This window comes from Alosa pseudoharengus, unplaced genomic scaffold (genome assembly GCF_046254945.1).
Source record: "Alosa pseudoharengus isolate Yale_2024_CS ecotype anadromous, Long Island Sound unplaced genomic scaffold, YU_APseudo_1.1 YU_APseudo_1.1_scf_14, whole genome shotgun sequence".
Classification (NCBI taxonomy): domain Eukaryota; kingdom Metazoa; phylum Chordata; class Actinopteri; order Clupeiformes; family Clupeidae; genus Alosa; species Alosa pseudoharengus.
In genome coordinates, this window is record NW_027468609.1 from 24,449,225 (window position 1) to 24,470,646 (window position 21,422).

A 21,422-nucleotide genomic window follows, 5' to 3' on the forward strand; every position below is an offset into this window, starting at 1 on the left:
CTTGATTGGAGGTCTGCTTTATGCTTGTTTGAAAGGAATCAACCCTTTGTTTTCTGTGTGTGAAAATAAGATAAGGCTCTGAGTGACATTGCCTCCATGCTGCACTAAGCCTTGGAAGGTGTTGACTTTGTCCAACTCCAAGGTTTGAACAAGGCTTATCAAACAGCAAGCTCTGCTTCTCGAAACATGCCTTTGGCGTTAGGCAAGTGACATCATGGGAAAAGCTGGAAAGGACCAAGGAGCTTGTTATGGACCAAGTAGTCTGTGTACTGTGGACCCCCTCCCCAACACACACACACACACACACACACACACACACACACACATTTATTTTTGTGGCCACTCTGAGCCAAAAGAGGGAGTCACCATGTTTTGGATATGAGCTTGGTGTGGGCGTGGGCGATTTACCATAAAAACATGCCATGTCTTCACCTTACACGGAAGGTTGTTGGCGAAGCTAAAGAGAGGAGCTGCCATCTATCCCCGCTGCAAACCTGCCAACCCCACCCCCCATCTCCTGCTTTGGAGGCTTGGCATTGCTCTGGGCAGCAGGAATGACAAAGATTGAATGTCACCAACACCCACTACTGTTGTGAGCATGAGGAAGTGTCAAAGCCGCGTCTCCAACCCCAGGAGCTGTGAAGTGTGGGATTGGCACCAAACAGAGAGATTTGCACTGACTTTGTGTTTAGTTTTTTTTTCCTTCTCAGTTTGTGCAGCATGTAGTTCTGGAGGGATTTGGGTTCAATTGAAATTGGAGAGAGGAAAAAAGCCTTTTCTCTCTGCAGTGTCAGGCTTATCAGGCAGCCTTCAGTAGCCTTAGGCACTTTCCCTCACTTTCTGTCTGTCTTTGCCTGTGAATGAACACATCTCAAACCTGTACCTGTCTTCTTGTTCACTGACTTTGATCACATCAGGTATGAGAGCTCTGGCTGGTGTTTGCATTGAGGAGCAGAATGAGGTGATGGAATGCATGCAGTAATTAAATCTCAGAAAGCTGTAATTCATCCCGCCGCCCCCCCCCCCCCCCCCCCTTCCCCATTGTTCTCTTCAGAAAGAACTCCACATGTAGCGCATCAGTTCTGAGTAGTAAAGTGTTTATGTATATACTGTATTTACAATTTTTTATATGCATTATATATACTAGACAATTATATAAATAATGCCAGAGGGCGTGGTGTGACTTGCCTGCCTACCTGTAACCCAGCAACCCCTTAGTAATGTAGTTCTGAGTTCTAAGCCCCACACACATTTGAGTGCAGGTTACTGGGGCAATTTTTGAAGCCAGTTGCTGTGGTGGATTTTACTGAGAGCATTGATGTCTGGATTTGAGTGCCTTGATAAAGAGCTATAAAAATTGTTGTTGTGGTGATGGCATCCAGTGTCAGGCTGCCTTTTTATAGTAGACTTAAGAGGTCATTTGATAGTAACCCAGGTAATCTGTCCATTGACTGAGCCTGTTACGTGCTAGTGAAGATTCTGTAAATAGATGTTAACCCTGTCAGAATTATGCCTTTGAAGGGGTAAATAGGTAACCTAGGTATTTTGGGTTATGATGCTGAACCAGCAGACTTGCATATTTGTATGTTCATTTCTTTAGCAGGCACTTTCACCCAAAATAAGATAAGGTGTGCATTTCATTAGTGTTACAGCTCCCTGGGATTAGCCTCTTGCTCGACCGGTTGAGCAAATTTGACCCATGACCTTCAGCTCAGGGTTGTGTTCCTTATCCAATACTAACTGGACATGAGTTTCAGTCTCCGAAACTCTGCTCTGCGGTCTCCACTCCTGGCCATTTGGTAGGGTCTGCTTGTGAAGTACTCACGGGTCCGCACCGATGTGCCATTTGGACATTCTCCGCACTCAAACAAGCATTTGAACGGTCTGGGGGCAGCTCCTGTGACAAGACTGATATCCTCAGACTGTTCTTAGCACCTACCAATTAAGCTGCTTACCATAGGTCATCATTCAGCGATCCTGTTCCGGCTGCTTTCAGACGAAGTTACATAAGCGTGTTTGGGATCGTTCTTCAGAGAAGCTCTGCAGGAGCCACTACTGCACTAATCTTTCCTTGATAACTGAAGAGAGAGAAAAAGGGGGGGGGGGGGGTGTTGCTGATGGTAATAAGACAGGTACCTGCATGGGGGTAGTCAAAAGGTGTTCTGCTCCTGTATTCCGATGGGGCACCACACCATTGTCACGACAACGATTATCACTAAAAACAAAGCATCATATTTCAGGCATGGTGTAGAGGGGTTACCAAAACAGTGATCATCAGTGGCGACAGGGGAACTTTCTATTTAAAGCAGGTTTTATACCCTTGGTGTGTATGTGTATGTTGCTGTGCCATGTTGACGTGTTTTGTTTAGTGTTTTGGGAGGCTCATAATTAATCACATGGTTGGATGGTGGTAATAATAGTGCTCTGTGTTGATATATTGCCTAAGAACAGTGGCATGATATTTACATTTAACTTAATTTTCACCGCATTTGTTTACTTTTCCAATGATGGATCTCCCTCGTTTGTCATCCTGAATGGGTAATCAAAAAATAGCTCTCGAAAAGTCATTACTCGTGGGGGCGCCCACAGCTCAATGGCTTTGACGATTTATCAAAAATGCATGCCATCCAATCTGATATTAGGTGACGTCATTGAAACCCGATTGCGATTGATGATGAATGTTCAGAGAGCGACGGCCACACCTGTGTGTTCAGGAGAAGAGAAATGTTCTTCCTCCCAGAGGCCATTAATCATCGCTGGCCTTCATCTTTGGCCCGTATCGGAGCTGTTTGTGTGTAAACACAAGACGGCGTTTAGTCAGCACACGAGCCGTGCCGCTGGCTCCCAGTGCATGATGGGATTTTTACGACTCCCCATCTGTTTTTATTGAGCGAACACAGCGAGATATTTACTTGGTACTGGCAGGGGGCCAGGAGATGAGCTCATTGTTTTTAGGTGTAGTAGAATAAAGGTTTCTTTTCAAAGGTCAGTCGTCCGATGTGTGCCCTCTAGGCTGGTTTGGTTTTGAAACAGTTTGAAATTTGGTTACAAACTAAATGGAGAAAAATATGTTAATGAAGTCTGCCACAATGATGTCTGTGGCGCAATGATTCACTGTAGATTATGGAAAACTGGATAGTCAAAGGCAATGTATTTGTGACACTTTTTGTGGCTCCCAGTAGAATGTCACATTCCACTTCATGTATGCATGTTTATGTGTATGAATACCTTGGATTTATTTTATTCAAGGGTACATTCTGTAATGCAGATGCAAAACATGTTGTACTGGACTGTTTGTCTGTCTATCTGTTACTGACTGCGATAGTCATAGAAATTCACATTAAAGCTTTCTGCAGCTCTCAATGTGTTAGAGTCCTACAGTATGTGTTTCTGAGGGAAAACACACACACACACACACATGTAAGCTATCTTTTGAACTGTGCTCTTGGCCTACCCTAGTTTAAGCCAGAAGGAAGAACACCGCTGACCTGGAAAAACCTCTCTTTGGGCCACGCCGCAGCAAAGACATTAGCAAGAGCTGAAGTGCAATTAAGAGACAATGACTACCGTTCCACCACCAGTGCTGTTGTTGAAGAGCTCTTAAATCCTGGCAGCCCATTTGAGCAGCTTTGCACAGACTGAGAGCCTGACGATACTCTAGCCGCTTCCAACCAGATGGACGGTTATATAATAAAGCACAGCGTTGTGATATCTGCACCGATAAAATTAAATCGTTTTTTGTAGCGCCACTGATTTTTATTCAGTTTGTCTCTATCGGGTGGATTCTGGGGCCATCAATCAGAATGGAATGACCTGAAACCATTGATCTTTTTTATTACATTATTAATTATTTTCTTCTTCTAGATGTCTTTGTTTTGTATCCTCTCAATACATGTAAGTACAGAGTTTGTGTTTTGATAGAGTGAGTGCTCCCTTTTTTATACTTGGCTAACTTATTCTAGCTTTAAGTATACAACAGCCTTTTTTTCACCCCTTTAAAGCCTGATAGCAGGGCATTGCTCTATCTGTTGCTTGTCTGATATAATCGTTCCTATCTCCAGTCTGTACTAACGCTTAGGTCATATCAGCTCTACAATAACTGATATGTCAGCTGAATAAGTCTGGTGAGGTACCTCTTGCTTTAGACCTGACTTCCTTTGATGTAGCATGAGCTGCAAGCGTGGCATTTTTTATTCTGGGTGTTGCACCAGTGGAAAGTTGGCACCGCAGGCTGGATTATTTCCTCTGTTTCCCTGAGACGGACAGGAACACACCTTCGCCTCGTCTTCCCTTTTGTCCCGGGGCGAACTTTTACGGCTCGACGAGTTCCCAGTGAGCAGCCACATGTGGGGAGGATGAACGCCGCCTCCATTCGGGGCTCTATGGCTTTTTCATCTTTCATGGCACTGTGCGTGTCTTAACAATGCCGTCTCTGTTTTTTTACAGCCAGTCAGCAGTGAGTAAGTGGCTGGGTGGCTCATCACTGGGATGGTGCCCCTTTTTGAATGGGAGGAAATGTCTCATGACTGGTCCCTCCTGAGCCCCGCAGGGCAGACCAGCTTCGGCGGGAAAAGACAGTCTTTTGTAAAAACTGGGCTTTCCACTTCCCTCAGCCGTGCGGAAAACCCTTAAGGGAATGTGAAAAATCCCAGAGGCTCTATGGAGCCAATTGTCCTGACCAATGTGGTTCTGGGCATTCTGTACCCTGTGTGTTCTCTGTCCACGTGAACAATTGGCATAGCTGTAGAATGAAGTTGTGGATCAGAAGTTTAGTGAAACAGGAACATGGTCTGCAGAGGAACCCTTCTTTGCTGACGTTTATGTCATCCATTGGAATTTGTATGTCCTTGCCTGTGAGCCAGCACATCGTTTTTCTAAGCAGTAGTTCCTTTTTTGTAAGTGTGTGTGTGTGTGTGTGCGTGCGTGCGCGCTGACACATGTTCAATTCAATCTCTGTGGTAGCGTTTGCCTCCATTTGTGCGTGTTTATGTGTGTCTGCACTGCAAACAAGCGGGATGATGAATCAGTCTCTCTTGAGCGGGTGGGCATTTCCTCCGTCATGTCTTGTCATAAGCGCGCTCAGGGGCCAGCTCATGTTTGTGTTCACTGGGAGGACCGTTTCCTCTGCGCCGCTATTGTTCTGACCGTAGAGGTGTTTCGAGCTGGAACACCGTCCCTCCTGGTTGCCGCGCAGCGTCCCTGCTTACAAACTCGTCCGTATTGTGACATGGCACTCATTGTTGTGCTGGACAACAGCACAGTGAGGGCACATCAGCCCCCTTCCTAGTAACATGATCCAATACCACCTGGAGGCTTCCAGGAGCCTATGACATTGACCTTGATGTTATGTAACTCAGTCTTTCCTTCCATTTCCTATATTGGTTTTAGGAGTGGTGTGGCATGAAACCTGCCATAGACAAAAAAAAAACTTTTGTGGATATGTGATGGTAATACCCTGATCTTTTATTTTTCCTCAGAGTATCCATTGTATATCAATGGTGTGGCCTGCATTATCCATTCAAACAGTGCAGTTTGCAAAATGGGTGAAGTTGAATGCAGTTTAAGCACTGCCATTGTGTTAATTTTACTCCAGCACTTTGCTTATCATATAAGTCCTAATTATATAGGTCATATAGGTTTTGTCAATGTTTTTTTTGGTTGTTGTTTTTCTTTTCCATGTGTTTTTTCATTGATTTTTGGTTGGTGATTCCCAGGACGCTCAAACACCAGGGCACATGAAAGTTGGTGGGCACGCAGCCCCACTAGGCTGAATAGCGGAATAGCCTAGAAGCTTTTGCTCCCTGGGGACCACCCCCTGAAACACACACACACACACACACACACACACACACTCACACACACACACACACACACACACACACAATTTGTTTTCCTCTGATTATGTATGTAGCACTGTGTTGCGGTCATATTATATACTGTGGTACGACCAGCAGGATGCCCTGCTAGAGTTCATCTTGAGGTGTGCACTTTGTGGCGAGGTTTATCCCAAAGCCTTTTCTCCGATCAAATTAAGGTGCCCGTAGACACATAATAGGGGAATGGACGTTAAATGTGTTACAATATTTTATACTGATTTGACTCGTTAAGATTTTGTGCATGCTTTGCGTTTGATAACAATTGAAAAACCTATGCTGCAAGCCAAGAACATTTTGCACGTAGACATGCAGGGCTACTAAACGTTTTCATTTTGGGTGACGCCATTAATGCTCTTTTAAATACATGACTGTTATCTGCAGTGTAACATGCTATGTAATAAATCGGTCATAAAACTATGCTACTTAGTACTCACTTGCAATGAAATGGTTTGTACTTGTAATAGACAAGCAACTGCTTTATAATACACAATTATATTATGTAACTGCAGGGTGTCATGCTGTGTTAAGCTTTACTTTATGGTTTGATTAGACTTCAACAATAATGTCATATTGTAACATGACCATGTCGTTCTGCTTGAATTGATAAAGGTGGTGACTGTTTTGCCCAAAGTTCTCCCAAGCGAATATCCCACTCAAAAGCTCAGAAGCATAACAAATCAAATTGAAACTTTTTTAATGTTCCCTTTTCCCCCAATGCACTCAATTTGCCATTATAATGACAAATACATTTACGTGCCAAAGATTAAGAATCACTGATGTGCATGGAAAATGATTGTGTGTGTGTGTGTGTGTGTGTGTGTGTGTGTGTGTGTGTGTGTGTGTGTGTGTGTGTGTGTGTGTGTGTGTGTGTGTGTGTGTGTGTGTGTGTGTGTGTGTGTGTGTGTGAGTGAGAGATTTGGGGATGCTCAGATCTTCTCAGAAAGCCTTAATGAGAGATAATCAGTGCTTATGTAAGGAGTAAACATTTTGAAAGGTTATAAGGAAGTGCCGCCGCCATCCCCAGTTTGCTCTCACTTCTTCTCCAAATTGATTCTGCCAATACGTGCATGGCTTTCACTGTCAGCTAACTCACAACAACCTCTGTGTTTTAAATAATGAGATGGGTGAGAAAGGGAACATATAGAGAATCCTAGTTATAATTGCTAATGTGACAGCAATAAGACAGAAATGTATGTCCAGTTTGCAAGGGGGCTTGTGTAAAATGAGATTATGCTGCCAAGGGCTTATTTGGTTCACAACAAGTAGTCAGCACCAATACACAGCCAAATATGAAATAATGCATTTCATATGTATACACACATCTGCACACACATACAATATGTAATCACTTGTTATGAAATGTCAAGCATGTTCCTATAAGAATGTATTGTATACAGTAATAGCAAGTTGACATACAACTTCTGTTAAGCTGTATATCAATGTGAGTTCACTGTGTGTTGTCTGGAGCAACTGCATACGGTATTGCTGATAGCAGGAATCCTTCATTATGTCATGGTCATGTGGTTTCTGGTTAGGTGTGATATGATCAGAGGCCTGTTGAGTGGTGATCCCTGATGAACTCCTGTGTTTGTGTCCGCTCTTCCTCCCTCTTCTGCAGCTGGATAACATCCTGTACCCCCCTTCCATGCCCCTCCGGAAGTGCAGCAACCCGGAGGTGTCGCATGGCTCGGGCATGGCCCTCAAGTTCAAGCGGCAGCTGAGCGAGGACGGCAAACAGCTCCGCAGAGGGAGCCTTGGGGGAGCACTCACAGGTGGGTGACAGACAGACAGATAGATAGACAGACAGACGCTGCTCACACACAGACAAGCAGACGGACGCTGCTCAGAGACAGTGAGGCAAGCAGACAGACAGACAAATGCTGCTCACAGACAGTTAGGCAAGCAGACAGACAGACAGATGCTGCTCACAGACAGCGAGGCAAGCAGACAGACAGACAGATGCTGCTCACAGACAGCGAGGCAAGCAGACAGACAGGGTTTGTTAGATTTACAGAGAGAGTTATCAGCCATTCACAGTCAAACAGAGAGGTACAGCCAGAGAGGAAGAGAGAATGCGACAGACAGACAAGTTGCTTGCAGGGAGACAGACAAACAAACAAACAAACAGGTTACTTGTAGAGAAAGAGAGAATGATGGACAGATAGGCTGCTTAGAGAGAGAGAGAGGCTGACAGACTGCTCACAGACAGACGGATAGAAAAACACAGATGGACATGAATGGAACAGAATGTCAGACTGATGTTTTGCCATTTTCCAGCAGACACACACAGACATACATGCGTATACAGGTACTCAACCAAACTACTGATAAAGAAACTTGGAGACCGACAGAATGAAAGGAACACGCACGTACACACACGTACACACACGTACACACACACACACACACACACACACACACACATGCTGTGCATGCAAGATGTAGAGTTTGTCTCGCAGGATGTGCTCTCAAGTTCCTCAAATGTATTTTGGGATCCTAACACACTTGTGTACTTTTGTTTTTAAACTCTCATTTTAAATGGCACACGGTGCGTTTGCGTTGAATCTCAAACATTTCAGAAATTCGGTCCAATTCTCCTCAGAGGACAGTAATATTTTAATTTGCGTGGTGATAAGTAGGCACTTCCCGGCCATTGCAGAGGATGACTGGGAGGAAATCATCTCGCGAAGTGAGAGAATCACCATTTTCCAACCGCATATCCTGTTTTGCCTCTCACTGCACCGAGCCGCTCTTTGGTGGCTGGACTGTACAGGATGCAACTGCAGGCCCTCCTGTCACAGAGGGAGAGAGAATGAAAGACGCAGAAGGAAGGATGGAGAGAAAGAAAAAGCGAAATGGTTGGCGGGTAAAGGTGGTCCATCCTGCTGTATGTAGAGTTACTCCTTGCAAAGTGTTGGACTATGTGTCCTGTGGTCTACTACAGGAGGACGGCACGCCGTTCTTACAGGCAGGCTACACCAGACACGTAACTAAAACATTCTTTTTGCGGAGCGAATGCTGTTACAATTTGCTTCCACCAGAACCAATGTAACTGGCTACACCAAATGTGAAAGCAGTGCGTACATTCAACTAAAACTATTTTTATACAACAATTGGGTTCTATGGAACTATTTATTTGTTTCTGTTTGGCCGAGAGATGTTCCATGAGTTGGAATATCCCTGGACATTTCAACTCAGACTTTGCACAGCTAATAATAAATCACTGCACGATACAATGCGAAGATTCTATAATGCTTGACACAATGTAGCCATAACGTTAAATTAAAATTAAATTGAAGTTCTCATAATTTATAAAAGCGAGTAGCCGTCGGAGTATCCATTACCAATCCCACTCGTGCTATATTGCTTAATTACACTCCGCAAATGCGCACCTGGTCTAACCCTCACCTTAGACCCTAAAACACATCAGGTAGAGCAGGACACACCTGGTCTAACCCTCACCTTAGACCCTAATGCACGTCAGGTAGAGCAAGAGTAACAGCGGGAGCCAGACAGTGGAGTTCAGTGGAGACATGCCAGCAAAATGTTGGGTTTTAGCCTTCTTGCTAGCACGCCTGCCTCTCATACTAGCACTGCAGGTTTGAGTCCAGACCAAAATGTGCAGTAAGCAAAACTTACACACAACCATATGAAGTTTGATTCCCATGGACTGGAGCACGCACTGATAAAATATGTATCTTACCTGGACTATAAATTGCTTAGCATCACATAAATAAGTACAAAGAAATGCAAAGGGTGGTCTTGAAGCAGATAATATACTGAGACAGTGAGGGCTGTGTGAAAATCCCACATACTGTATGCACACGCACACTCTCCCTCCTCTGCCTTCCCTCCTCATCAAAGACTTCACAGGCACAGGAACGGAGATGAATTTCAAACATCTTTGTTGATGAAAGGCGGCGTGATGAATAAAAATGAATTTGCAAGCCGTCTCTCCCGGGGTGTACGGGGAGAGAATGGAGCGCTGCTGATAAAGTCAGGCTTTTGTTGTGTGTAGTGAGGCTCAGGATGTCCTCCCTGTATTGTCTGCCATTGAGATGTCTAGGGTCAAACTACAGAATACAGACAAACAGAATGCAATGCATGTTCTCTCCCCTGGTCCTCAAATGCTTTTCAAAAAATACACGTCTGTGTTACGGTCTTTGTTGGACGAGCGTGCTATTGGAGACTTGACACAAGTGGAGTGCTGCTGTGTGTTGTGATGACCTCGCGACTGTGGTGATTTTTACACATATAGAGAGCTGAACTTGGCAGCTCTCATGGGCCTCTCTGCAATCAGGCTGCAGAGTTTGCTACTGAGGAGGGCTGGTTGGAGTGGAGGGCTGAGGGGAGACATGGAACGTGACCCGTGGCTGAGAAATGGCGTGAGGAAGATGATGATGGAATATGCAGTTGATGGGGAGAAAGATGGCGAGGAATGACTATGAGGAGGATGATGCGCGGATGCTGATGAAAAGGAGGATGCAACTGATGAAGATTGAGATAAGAATGATGATGATGGTGATGTTGAAGAAGACGATATGCTGGAGCACACTAAGCAGACATAGGTACATCAGAACAGACTAGATCCTGCTGGAGCTGCATTATGCATTGTTCTAAGAAATGGATCGGATCACGCAAATTCAAATTTGAAAGTTTGAAAGATGTTGGTAGATATGGAGATATTGAGAGACGCCACTTGGGTTTTTAATATAAATAAATATCTGCCGTCTCTTCCTGAATGTAGGTTTCCTGCTGAATATAATGTTCCAAATTCAGCAGTAAAGCCAATCGAAAAATAATAGTGTTCTGTATTAGCATAATGAGGTGCGCTGTGTTACTGAGGTGAATATTAGATGGGCCTCAAACTGAACCAAAATAATAAGGAGCATGGTGCAGTAGCCTAACTCCCCATCTCCTTCCAATTTTGCAGAATCTAGCGCTGCGCTAAATTGTATCTTGTTAGTGCCAGTGCTGGGGTGTGATTTTTGGCCGGCCAAAGTTAATTTGCTCTGACTCCTCAATGCACCCAACTAAATCACATTCTGAACCCTGACCGCATCAATTATACAGGCTGATATTGTTTTCAATCTTCCCCCTCTCAGCCGCGCATAGAGAAGGCAACCTTTAGCTATTGCCATGATTGGGTCACCTCAGGAGAAATGGCCCACTCAAGCTGCCATAACCTAATCTGGTGTGACGCCCCGAGAAAGGACAGGCTGTACCCCCTTGAGGCTCCAACTGAAGGTCACGCTTGTAAGAATCATACACCTTGGAAGGGACAGGTGAAAGTTTGTTGCCAGGCGACAACCCCCTCTGGAGCCTCGCCAGAGAGCTGCTTGTCAGGCAGTTGACATCACAGTATACACGCTGCTGCACTAGGAAAGTGTGTCATGTCAGGGGCGGTCTCTTAGCAGTGATGGAGACCAAATGTGAAAGATTTCTCACCGATTCCACTGCCAGGCTTAGATCATTGTTTGAGCTCAATCCTTCCCACATCTTAACTCTCTATAGACATTGCAGTAGGACTGTTTCACTGACAAAAACACAAGCATGGTTCAGGGCTCGGGGCGGACAAAGGACTAGTATATGGCAGCTAGGACTCCGTGAGAAATGGTTTTGTGGTTTGAAGTTCATGTAGAGGGGGAAATAAATCTTTCTCTGTCCATAGTGTCCATTAGTTCCCTGTAGGGAAAAAAAGAAAAGAAAAACACTCCTCTTCTGGGAACTGAAATCCCAGCAGTTCTGCTAGCTATGAGGAGGGATTAATAGCAAGGAGTAGTAGGCCTGCAAATATCCACACTGTGCTGTACTCTCCACTGGCTCTGGGGGTGTTCAGGCTTTAGCTACACTTTTAATTAAACTATCCTTAGCTTATTTGGGTAACCAAAGTCTTGAGTCATATCCCCTTAAAATCAGGAAATGTTAATGAGGGAGGAGGAGGGTGGTATTTAAACACTTTAGGAGAAATGGCTATCCCTGGTTTAAGATTCAAATCAAGACAGACGCAACGTACTCCCAAGCCACGTGTGTCATTAATCCATGCTACTCCTAGTTAATCCACTATGTCTCCCCAGTGGATCTTATATAGGCTTCCCTCCAGTGAAAGTATTGTTTGTTTAGGTCTAAAGTCTGGCGGAAGGAGAGGGCCCGTTTTCGATAAAATTGGTTTGAGTTGTTGTTGACTTGCGGTCTTGGCTGTCTGCCTGCTGCCACCTAGCTTTAGCAGGCTGTAGCTCTCCCTTTTCAGAGCTGATCTGAACCATTTGTATGATTCACAGAAATAAAACAGTTTAATCTTTAATGACTTTCCAAAACCTATTAAATTTAATTGAAAATTCACCCTATTTTTTTTTTAATTTGATTATATGCTCTTATGAAAGCACTGAATTGCTTTTCACCCAAGGCCATCAGGCATGTTTATTTGTTGATGCAGATATTTTTTCTGGGAATACCAGTATGTTGCATATGTTTCTCAATGTCTTTTTGCCTTTGAGAAAAAGCAGAAGTCCAGATGAATAGTATGTATAGTGCAGTTTGCTTCTCTTTGTGACACCGGGCTATCGTTGGGCAATTGATGTTGATTTCAGCTCATGTTCAGAAGTGTGACTCTTGTGTAACCTGCTGCAGTGATGTAAGGGGCCTGTGTCCACGCCACGGTGACCCGATTAACTCTTTAAGTCTGTGTTGTCCCAACAGTCTTTCACATCGACTGATGGGGCTGACAGATAGGGCTGACAGTCGTTGTGATTTAGAGTAACTGCTAGAAAAACACTGTCTCAGAATCACTCATTAACTATTAATTTAAAGCTTTCTATTTAGCTTTTATCTTAGAGTAATGAAATTATGAGGCCGCCTCTTGGTGTATCTGCCTATCAACAAGAATTGATGAACAGTACATTTTAATCCCCCTAATGATATTTTAATTTAATGGGAAAATGGATGTTCATCATCAGAATGTTCTGAGAAAAAAGGCAGTACAAATGTCTGTATGTTTCTGAAAAAAGTTCACTTAGCAAATTAAAAACATTGAGTGCGTTCAGACATTCATCCACTGGTCCGCTGTTGCCACACTCTGGGTTTATGACTTTTAGATATTCAGACAGTGAGTGATGTCTTGGGTGGAGATTTCCCACACCTGTTGTGCAATCCTCCACATCGCTGCACCCTGTATCTTGATTGCAACTACACTTTCTTACTCATTTATGTGTCATCCTTTTTCTGGCACTCTCTCCTTCTCACTCTTTCCCTGTTTCCATTTTTATTTTTCTTTCTTTCTTTTTTCTTTCTTTCTCCCTCTCTCTCTCTCTCTCTGATGTTTTTAGTAAATTCCCACCTTTGAAGGTTTTAGAATATCTTACTAGCATAGATTTAAAAAAAACAAAACATATTTACGTTTCTATAACACACAATGCTCTGGCCATTAATTAGCCTTAGTTGCGGAAATGGCCTTAAATTAAACAAACAAACAAACTCTCTCTCTGTCACTCTGCTCCATAGGAAAGTATCTGCTGCCCTATGTGTCGAGCCAACCAGCATGGCAGCCTGCATCAGAGACCTCCAACCTGGTGCGCATGCGATCTCAGACTATGGGCAAGTCGGCCCCCTCCCTCACTGCAAACCTGGTAAGTCCACTCCTGTACCTTCGTTCATGCTCTCGGACTCAACTGTACCTACCTGCTACCTGCGATAGTCACGGTCATGCTGTAGTGTTGGTGAATTTAGTGGAAAAGTCCACTGGAAGCAGTTGTGTGGTCCACTGTCATTGTTGATTTGGTTGCGTTTAAGGTTGGTTTGAAAATTGGAATGCTGTTGGCTAAGACAGTGGTTTTCAAAGTGGGGCCGCGAGGAGATGCCAGGGGGGCCTCAGCAAGTCAGAAGGAAAAATAAAAGCAACAAATAAATAAATTTGAACATTTTAAAATATACCTATTACTATGAGGGTTGTTATACAATGCCATTATAATAATTTGTCGCATATCTGAACATTATATTTTTCATGATAATGACTGCAGTATAGCAGAAAGCCCCAAATGCAATTTTTACACACTGTATGCTCCATCGCGAAGTGCTTGTGGCCAAAATAATTATTAGGATTAGCTTGATGTATTTTTACATTTGCAGTTGTATTGTCGATGGGTTTAATAACACATCAAGGCGGTCCTTGGCCAGAACCTAGTGGTATTTGCGGGGCCTTGTCGTGGAAAAGTTTGGGAACCCCTGGGCTAAGACACAAAAAAGTGTTAGTTATCGGGTGACGATGGCTCTTCACATGGAGTCCCCACATTTCAGCATTCCTACAGACAGGTGTTGGGGATGTGTTGCTTTTTCTACTAAAGAACACTGCTTATGTACCGACGAGCAAAGCCAAGAGAGGACTGAATCCAAATCATTTGTGAGTTGCAGCTCATAAAGATTCTGGTCTGCTCTGCATTGTGCTTTGCATTGAGCTTGACTGCAGCCAATCAGTTTAGCCCACTGTGTGGGTGTGGATGATCTTTTCTGTTGGCACACCAGGGGAGAATATCATTTATTAACCAGCACTGAGAAACCCATCACAAGGTCACTACACAAATTTAAAAAATCTAAAAAAAAAGCACTTGATGGAATTTATATCTGGGTATAAAGAAGATAATGATTAAAATATGAAATTTTTTCATTAAGTGCCTCTAGCCTCTCAGTGTTCCTGTCAGCTGGTGATGAGATTTGAAATTTTCTCCTGACAGTGCATCTCCATCTTGTTTACTGAGAAGCCTGAGCGACTGCTGTCCTGTTTGCTTTTTTAATCAGATCAAGTCGCTCACGCATCAGCAAGAGTAAAGGGTAATTATAGGCTAAGTCCTCGCTCAATGTTCTGCCCTGCAAGCTGCGAGCAGGAGGGGGCTTAACTGTGTGTGCGTGTGTGTGTGTGTGTGTGTGTGCGTGTGTGTGTGTGTGTGTGTGTGTGTGTGTGTGTGTGTGTGTGTGTGTGTGTGTGTGTGTGTGTGTGTGTGTGTGTGTGTGTGTGTGTGTGTGTGTGTGTGTGTGTGTGTGTGTGTGTGTGTGTGTGTGTGTGTGTGTGTGTGTGTGTGTGTGTGTGTGTGTGTGTGTGTGTGTGTGTGTGTACATCTATATGTTTGGACTTTATGTTGGGTTGCAGTGCAAGTGTGCATTTGTGTGTGAGTTTTCAGCTTGCCCATGTTTCTTGCCTATGTGTGTGCGAGCGTACGTGTGTTTGCGCACGATTAATAAGTGTCTGTATCTTGGTGCATGTCAGTGGGCGTGTGAGTCCCCTTGGCCTGCGTCTTGGCCCCTACTGTGAAGCTGAGACAGAGTGATGAGGCTGTAAACAGATTGAGCTTGCTGCTGCTGCTGCTGCTGCTGGCACTGCCCCTGTGTTTAAAGCCTGTCACCAGGCCAGAGAGGCTGCCCTAATGAGTGTCCTGACATGCACATGAATCAAACCTGCCGTGGCCCGTAAACCGACACTCTCAAGCCACCCTCCCGCCCTGACCAACATAGCCCAGCCTAACCCGTCCGCCTAGAGTACACCAAGGCCATCTGGACGTGGCCATGGAGGACTCTGGAGTCAGAGACAAATAAGGACTAGCGAGGAAGACGTCTCTCCGAGCAGCTCCTCCGGCGCACGGTGTTCCCTGTGAGGGGCTGATGTCATGTCATGTTTGGTCTCCATGGCAATTACACAGAGGAATGTCCTGTCTGAGGAGCTTCAGTGGGAAATCACTCTAGAGGGAGAGCAGCTTGTTTTTGTTTGCTGTGATGTATGCTCAGTCTTTTACAGCAGGCTTTCAAAGATGAATTATAAACAAAGACAAAGCCAGCACATTTTTACGCCAGTTTGGGTGTGAAGACAGAAGGGAGTGCATTTGTCTTTTTAATAGCATTAAACAATTTATTTAGTCTAATTTGGTTTATCTAACCTCTTTCTTTGATACATTTAACCCAGCTGATAGGGTACATTATGAACTGTGAAGTGCACTTTTATGAACATGACATAAAACATGACAACTGCTCAAGATTTCTCTTGTCAAAAGTCTTTTTCAAACACAGTCCTTTTGTGTTTGATCTGAGAGGGTGTAGGTCTCAGTGTCTGTGAAACACCTTGAAATGATACTCCCTGCTTTATGTATAAAACTGTAGTCAAACATTATACAGTTATATGGATAGAACTCATGGGGTGTTTTCTACAGATGACCGCTAGGGGGCAGTGTTGCTTTTTTGTTGCTCATACATTGGTCAGTTGTTAAGGCATTTGGTGTGGCGTTCAGCCACTATAAACACAACCTGAGGAGAAATGTTCATGCATCAGGACATCTGTCTATCCTTGCCTTTGAGTTTAAGAGGAGCGATTTTAACCATTTATGAGAAGCAACATGGAATTATGTCTTACTGAATGTTTATGTTAGTTAAGGGATCTAAAGACCAAGGTTAGATTGGAGCTTTCCATCGGGTCTGGATCTGTCTGATACGTTCTCCATCACAAACAAATCAGTTTTTTTAATGTCTCCTGAAAACATAGTTAGCCAGCCAGAGCACATCCAAATGTGGACGAGATTTGTATCGCTCACATTTCCCATTAGCACTTTTATGCATCGGAAGATAAAGGCAGATAGTCTGTGGGCAGTCTGTGTGAAGCCCTCTGATTTTCTCATCTAAATGAGATGAGTGTGTGTAGATTTCCCTTTATGATTCTACATTTGATGCTGCTAGTCTGCTCTCCCATGAGTTCTCTGGCCATTATTTAAACAGATCTGTCACATTTGTGGGATAAATACCATCAGTCCCAGCAGAACCAGCATCTGTGTAGATGACCATTTATTGGAAAGCCTATATCACTAAAATTGCAACACTTTAGCTGAGCAACACTCAGAATAAAGGAGATTTGCATGCCATGTAAAATACCTTTATCTTTCAGTGACCGTCTATGAAACAGTCTTTGTGTTTTACCTAAAAGGTGCCTTCAGTGAACTTCAGTATGTTTCAGGTAAAATGCTTTGCATTTGACTCATTTAAATTGAGTTAATAAGGAAGCGATATGTGTCTGTGTGTGTCTGTGTGTGTGTGTGTCTGTGTGTGTGTGTGTCTCTGTGTGTGTCTGTGTGTCTGTGTATGTCTGTCTCTGTGTGTGTGTCTGTGTGTGTGTGTGTGTGTGTGTGTGTGTGTGTGTCTGTGTATGTCTGTCTCGGTGTGTGTGTCGGTGTGTGTGTCGGTGTGTGTGTCGGTGTGTGTGTCGGTGTGTGTGTCGGTGTGTGTGTCGGTGTGTGTGTCTCTGTGTCTCTGTGTCTCTGTGTCTCTATGTCTCTGTGTATGTCTGTCTGTGGTACCCGCTCTGCTCTTCCTTCCAGTGTAATGTGTTGAGCATGACATCATTGCTGTGCGTAATCCACAGAGCCTTCATTGTCTGCGGTATACACCAGAGCCCATTAGATAAACAGCACAGCCTTGTTGTGTGCTGCAGTGGGATCCGTTGAATTGTTGATGCAGTCACCTGCCTGATGTGGCACTTGTCTGCATGAAGTAGGAGCTTCCCAGAGCGGGCGCAAAAGTGACAGTTTCTTTTTTCCCCTCACTGAGGCATGTGTAGGGGGATTTTTTTCCCTTTTTTTTCTGTGCCTTTGCCTTGTGTTGTGTCGGTATATTGACTTGTCTTTGGTTTTGATGAACTGACATAAGGGTTCCCCGGGGAAACTGGAAATGGTGAGCCGTAATGAGCAGGAACGAAGGCAGCTCCTTCCAAACCTGTCGATCCATCACTTAGAAACGGGACCATCAGCGATATGACAGTTCTCTTTAGAAACAAGTCCCCCTCTCTGTGTTCTCAACCCCACTCTACACACACACACACACACACACACACACACACACACACACACACACCGGGCAATCCTGCTGTGCTACGGTGTATGAATTCTGATGGTATGATAACTGAGTATTGGGGGTCACGGTAATGGAGCTGATTTTAAAAAGCCTTCACAGATTTCACCATAATGTCACGCCCCCCCCCCCCCCCTCGTCACCCCTTACCCCCCTCCCTCCCAGCCCTTTGCCTGAGGAGAGCACAGCGAGGCAGTGAAGGGCTCCCCAGGCACCCTCCCCGTATCTCATTCAATTCACCTTAGACCCCGGGGTGGTGTGTGTGTGTGTGTGTGTGTGTGTGTGTGTGTGTGTGTGGGAAAGGGCCCGGAACCCCTGCCGTGAGAGACTGATTGAAATTAACGATTGCCGCGGCTCAGGGTCAATGCGGCACAAACAGAATGTCATTACGACAGGGCCCGATCAGTTTGGCCTGCCTGGCCCACCCTTCTTTGTCTGGGTGACTTGAGGAGCTTACTTTTTCAACTCATCCCTCCTACCTATCTGCCTTACCCCCCTTCTCTCTCTCACTCTCACTCTCTCTCTCTCTCTCTCTCACTCTCTCTCTCTCTCTCTCTCTCTCTCTCTCTCTCTCTCTCTCTCTCTCTCTCTCTCTCTCTCTCGCCTGTCCTGATCCCTGTCCTCCAGTGCTCTCCATCCTCGCTCACACAGACCTTCCTCATTCGCTTTCCTTTTGTGTCCTGGGGTCACGTCTGCATCTGGACTCCAGCGGAAGAAAAAAAAAAAAAAAGACGCCTATTGCATTTGTCGTTATCAGTCCGTTTACATGCCTCTGCGTCTAAGCGGGCCTCAATGGAAAATCAATGCCGACCAACAGAGGATACCCCCGCTTCGTGCACGCCCCACGTTGAATTTTTAATGCAGCAACTCCTTCATCCTGCCGCTATCTCCTACCTTTGAATGCAGCGCACTGATATCAGCAGGGGCTAGCGTGTCTGTGGACTGTCAATGCCACTTTTTGGGGAAGAGATGGTGTGTAAAAGCAAAATGGACACAAAACCGTACACACACATATGCATACAAACAAAGACAGAATGAACAGCCCATGGCACGGTAGTCCCATTGGGTTCCACTGCGTTGGTGTCTTCCTATGTTCTGTGGGTTGGTAAAGACTGGGGACTGCAGACCACTTTGTGATGCTTTATGAAAGCTTGGTGTAGATGAAAGGGGACTGTGAACCATCTGGCCCTGCCAGTACACACAAACAAACACACACAAACAAACACACACACACACAACAGGGCCTACGGTGAACAGGCCAACATGAACACAAGCCTACGATTTCCTCTTGGTCTTTATTTTTAAAAAATGAAGCATGCTTGCATTCAATAGGAAGAAAAGATTAAGAAATCTCATTTGAACTGTTGAGATGATTTAAAGTGGATGGCTGTTATCACTGCAAGATCGGAGATGAATTTAAATGCAGTGTGGGGGAAGATTGATTAGAACTGCCCGGTATTTGTCAGCCTACTGCGGAGATGAGAGAGCGCGCGGGGGGGGTTGGGGGCTTCTCGCCGGTTGTGCTGAGCACTAGCGCTCCGTCACCGCAGCACCTCACAACACGGGCCTCATTAACCAAATTGCTCTTTCCCTTGAACTGTTATCAGGACCAGAATTCACTTTTAATACAAGGCTTGTGCATCGCTGCTGAAGGCAAAGTCACAGCCGCAACCGCAGTGGCAGCCATAGCCGAAGCTCCCTGCTTGACTCCTCGGTGTTCACGCTGGGATTTAGATAGAATAGTGCCCACGCTTGTCCAGAAAGGAGCTTATGGACAGAGCCCATCGCGGGCCAGGTTATTACCCTTTCAGATGGGCCACGGTATCAGTGGCCCTCAGCGTATATGGGCAAGTTGCATTACAAACGGAAAGGAAATTCAATCTGCCATGTTGTGATACGGAGTCTGTGCATTTATACCAAGAAGTTTATGAGTGAGAGATAATCTCTCCATCACTGAACCCCCCCCCCCCCCCAATGCCACCCCAAACCCCCCACGCCACCCAAAACCACCCCAAACCCCCCACGCCACCCCAACCCCCCACCACACCCCCAATCCCCTCTCTAGCTTGGCCATGTAAGATCTTTCTCTTTGTTTCTCCATATCGACAGGTACCTCACTTCCCCTGGAAAAGCGTCCGTGCTGACCGGAATACAAATGAGCAATCTATCAGAATTATTTATTCATTATGACACGCTGCTGGTGCGTGATGGGTCATTTCAGTTGAAGTTCTGGCATAAAGAGCTCACTGCTGCCTTTTATTATTAGATGCCCCCCCCCCCCATCCCTACTCCCTCCAAAAACCGTCCCTTGTCCTAACGACTGCCCTCACACCCTCCTCACTGCCTTGGTGACTCATTGAGCTTTCATGTCCTTAATGGTGCCAATGAAGAGATTCTAATTCTTAGCGACTTTATGTCCTAAGCCAATTTCAAACCGGTATATTGCAATTAAGAAACCCCATAATTCCACATTATGGAACACTCTGGACCAAGTCTAATATTTCCAAAAATTGCACTAAAAAATACATTTTGAACACAAACTCTTTGGCTAGAACAGAGTTCGGAATTATCATGTAGTACATTCCAAATTCTTTGCATGCACTATACCATGTGCACCAAAATAAGCCATGGCATCTTGTTACTTTTGAGAGTGAACTTGGTGTCTATGGGTTCTTGCAAGCCGTGCATGTTTATAGCTATGCTCAGTGTTCTTATTGTTTGTACAGGCTTTGCACTTTGTGTTGGCAAGGCAACTAGGGGCTGGTAGAGCTGGCTCTGTTTTTGAAACCACCGGATATTTCTAAGAGTTCTGTTCTATAAACACATATGTAAGGGATAATGGACGACACGGTGGTCTGTTCACAGAAGTTAATGCACGGTCGAGGTTGTAAAAACCTCGTAAGTGCATTAACTTCTGTGAACAGACCACCGTGGAGTCCATTATCCTGCTTATTCCACTGTTGCCACTTGCGTTGTGTTCATTTCCTGTTACAATTTAAACATTTCTTTCTTCAGGCACATATCAACTAATTTCTCAACTTGCAGGACAAACTGCCGTTTCTAGTTCTAAATGGATGGTTGCTACGGCCAAAGGCCAGTCGTTAGTTCTATCTCTCCCGTTGTCAAGCGGGCGTATCCCAAGATTCTGATTAACTTTAGCTTTGAAACATCGCTATTTTACCTAGCCTGCTGTCATCCATCTAGCTAAAAGCCACCTCCGTCATATGCTACAATGTTACTATGTTCTGAACGTCTGCATTTTACAGCTCGGATGCAACGTGACGGTTAATTTAAACTTCACAACGAGTTCGGCGCATTAATATACAAGTGTGATACGGCCAAAAAAATGGATCTACTTCATAGGTGTGCAAATAACATACGGTTAATGGTCGTTCTAAATTACGTAGGACAATGGGAAATTCAACCAAGCAGTGGAATAAGTTTACATATCGTGTCCTTTAAGGGCTTGCAATGGCTTTTAGATAGCAAATGGACCAGAACATGCCATTTTTTTATTATAAGGTTCGCAGTGTTGACATTGACAGCTGTGCTTTGAGGGTGAATGCCTTTTGGATTTTTTTTTTGTCCTCAGAGACATGGAATGATAGTCAGCCAATAAGACCTACAAAACTGTTCTTATCAAAAGCAATTCCCCAAAACTAGGTTCACAGG

The 21,422-nt window shown here is 44.7% G+C and overlaps 1 protein-coding gene across 1 annotated transcript in view; it reads left to right on the top strand.

Annotated features, from left to right (window-relative positions):
• The window catches only part of mast4 (microtubule associated serine/threonine kinase family member 4), a 110,128-nt gene that overhangs the window by 12,244 nt on the left and 76,462 nt on the right, over positions 1–21,422 (top strand). The window contains exons 2-3 of the mRNA XM_076284305.1: positions 7,495–7,648; positions 13,377–13,501. Coding sequence (XP_076140420.1) covers positions 7,495–7,648; positions 13,377–13,501 — 279 coding nt within the window. The remainder of the gene's footprint in view (positions 1–7,494; positions 7,649–13,376; positions 13,502–21,422) is intronic.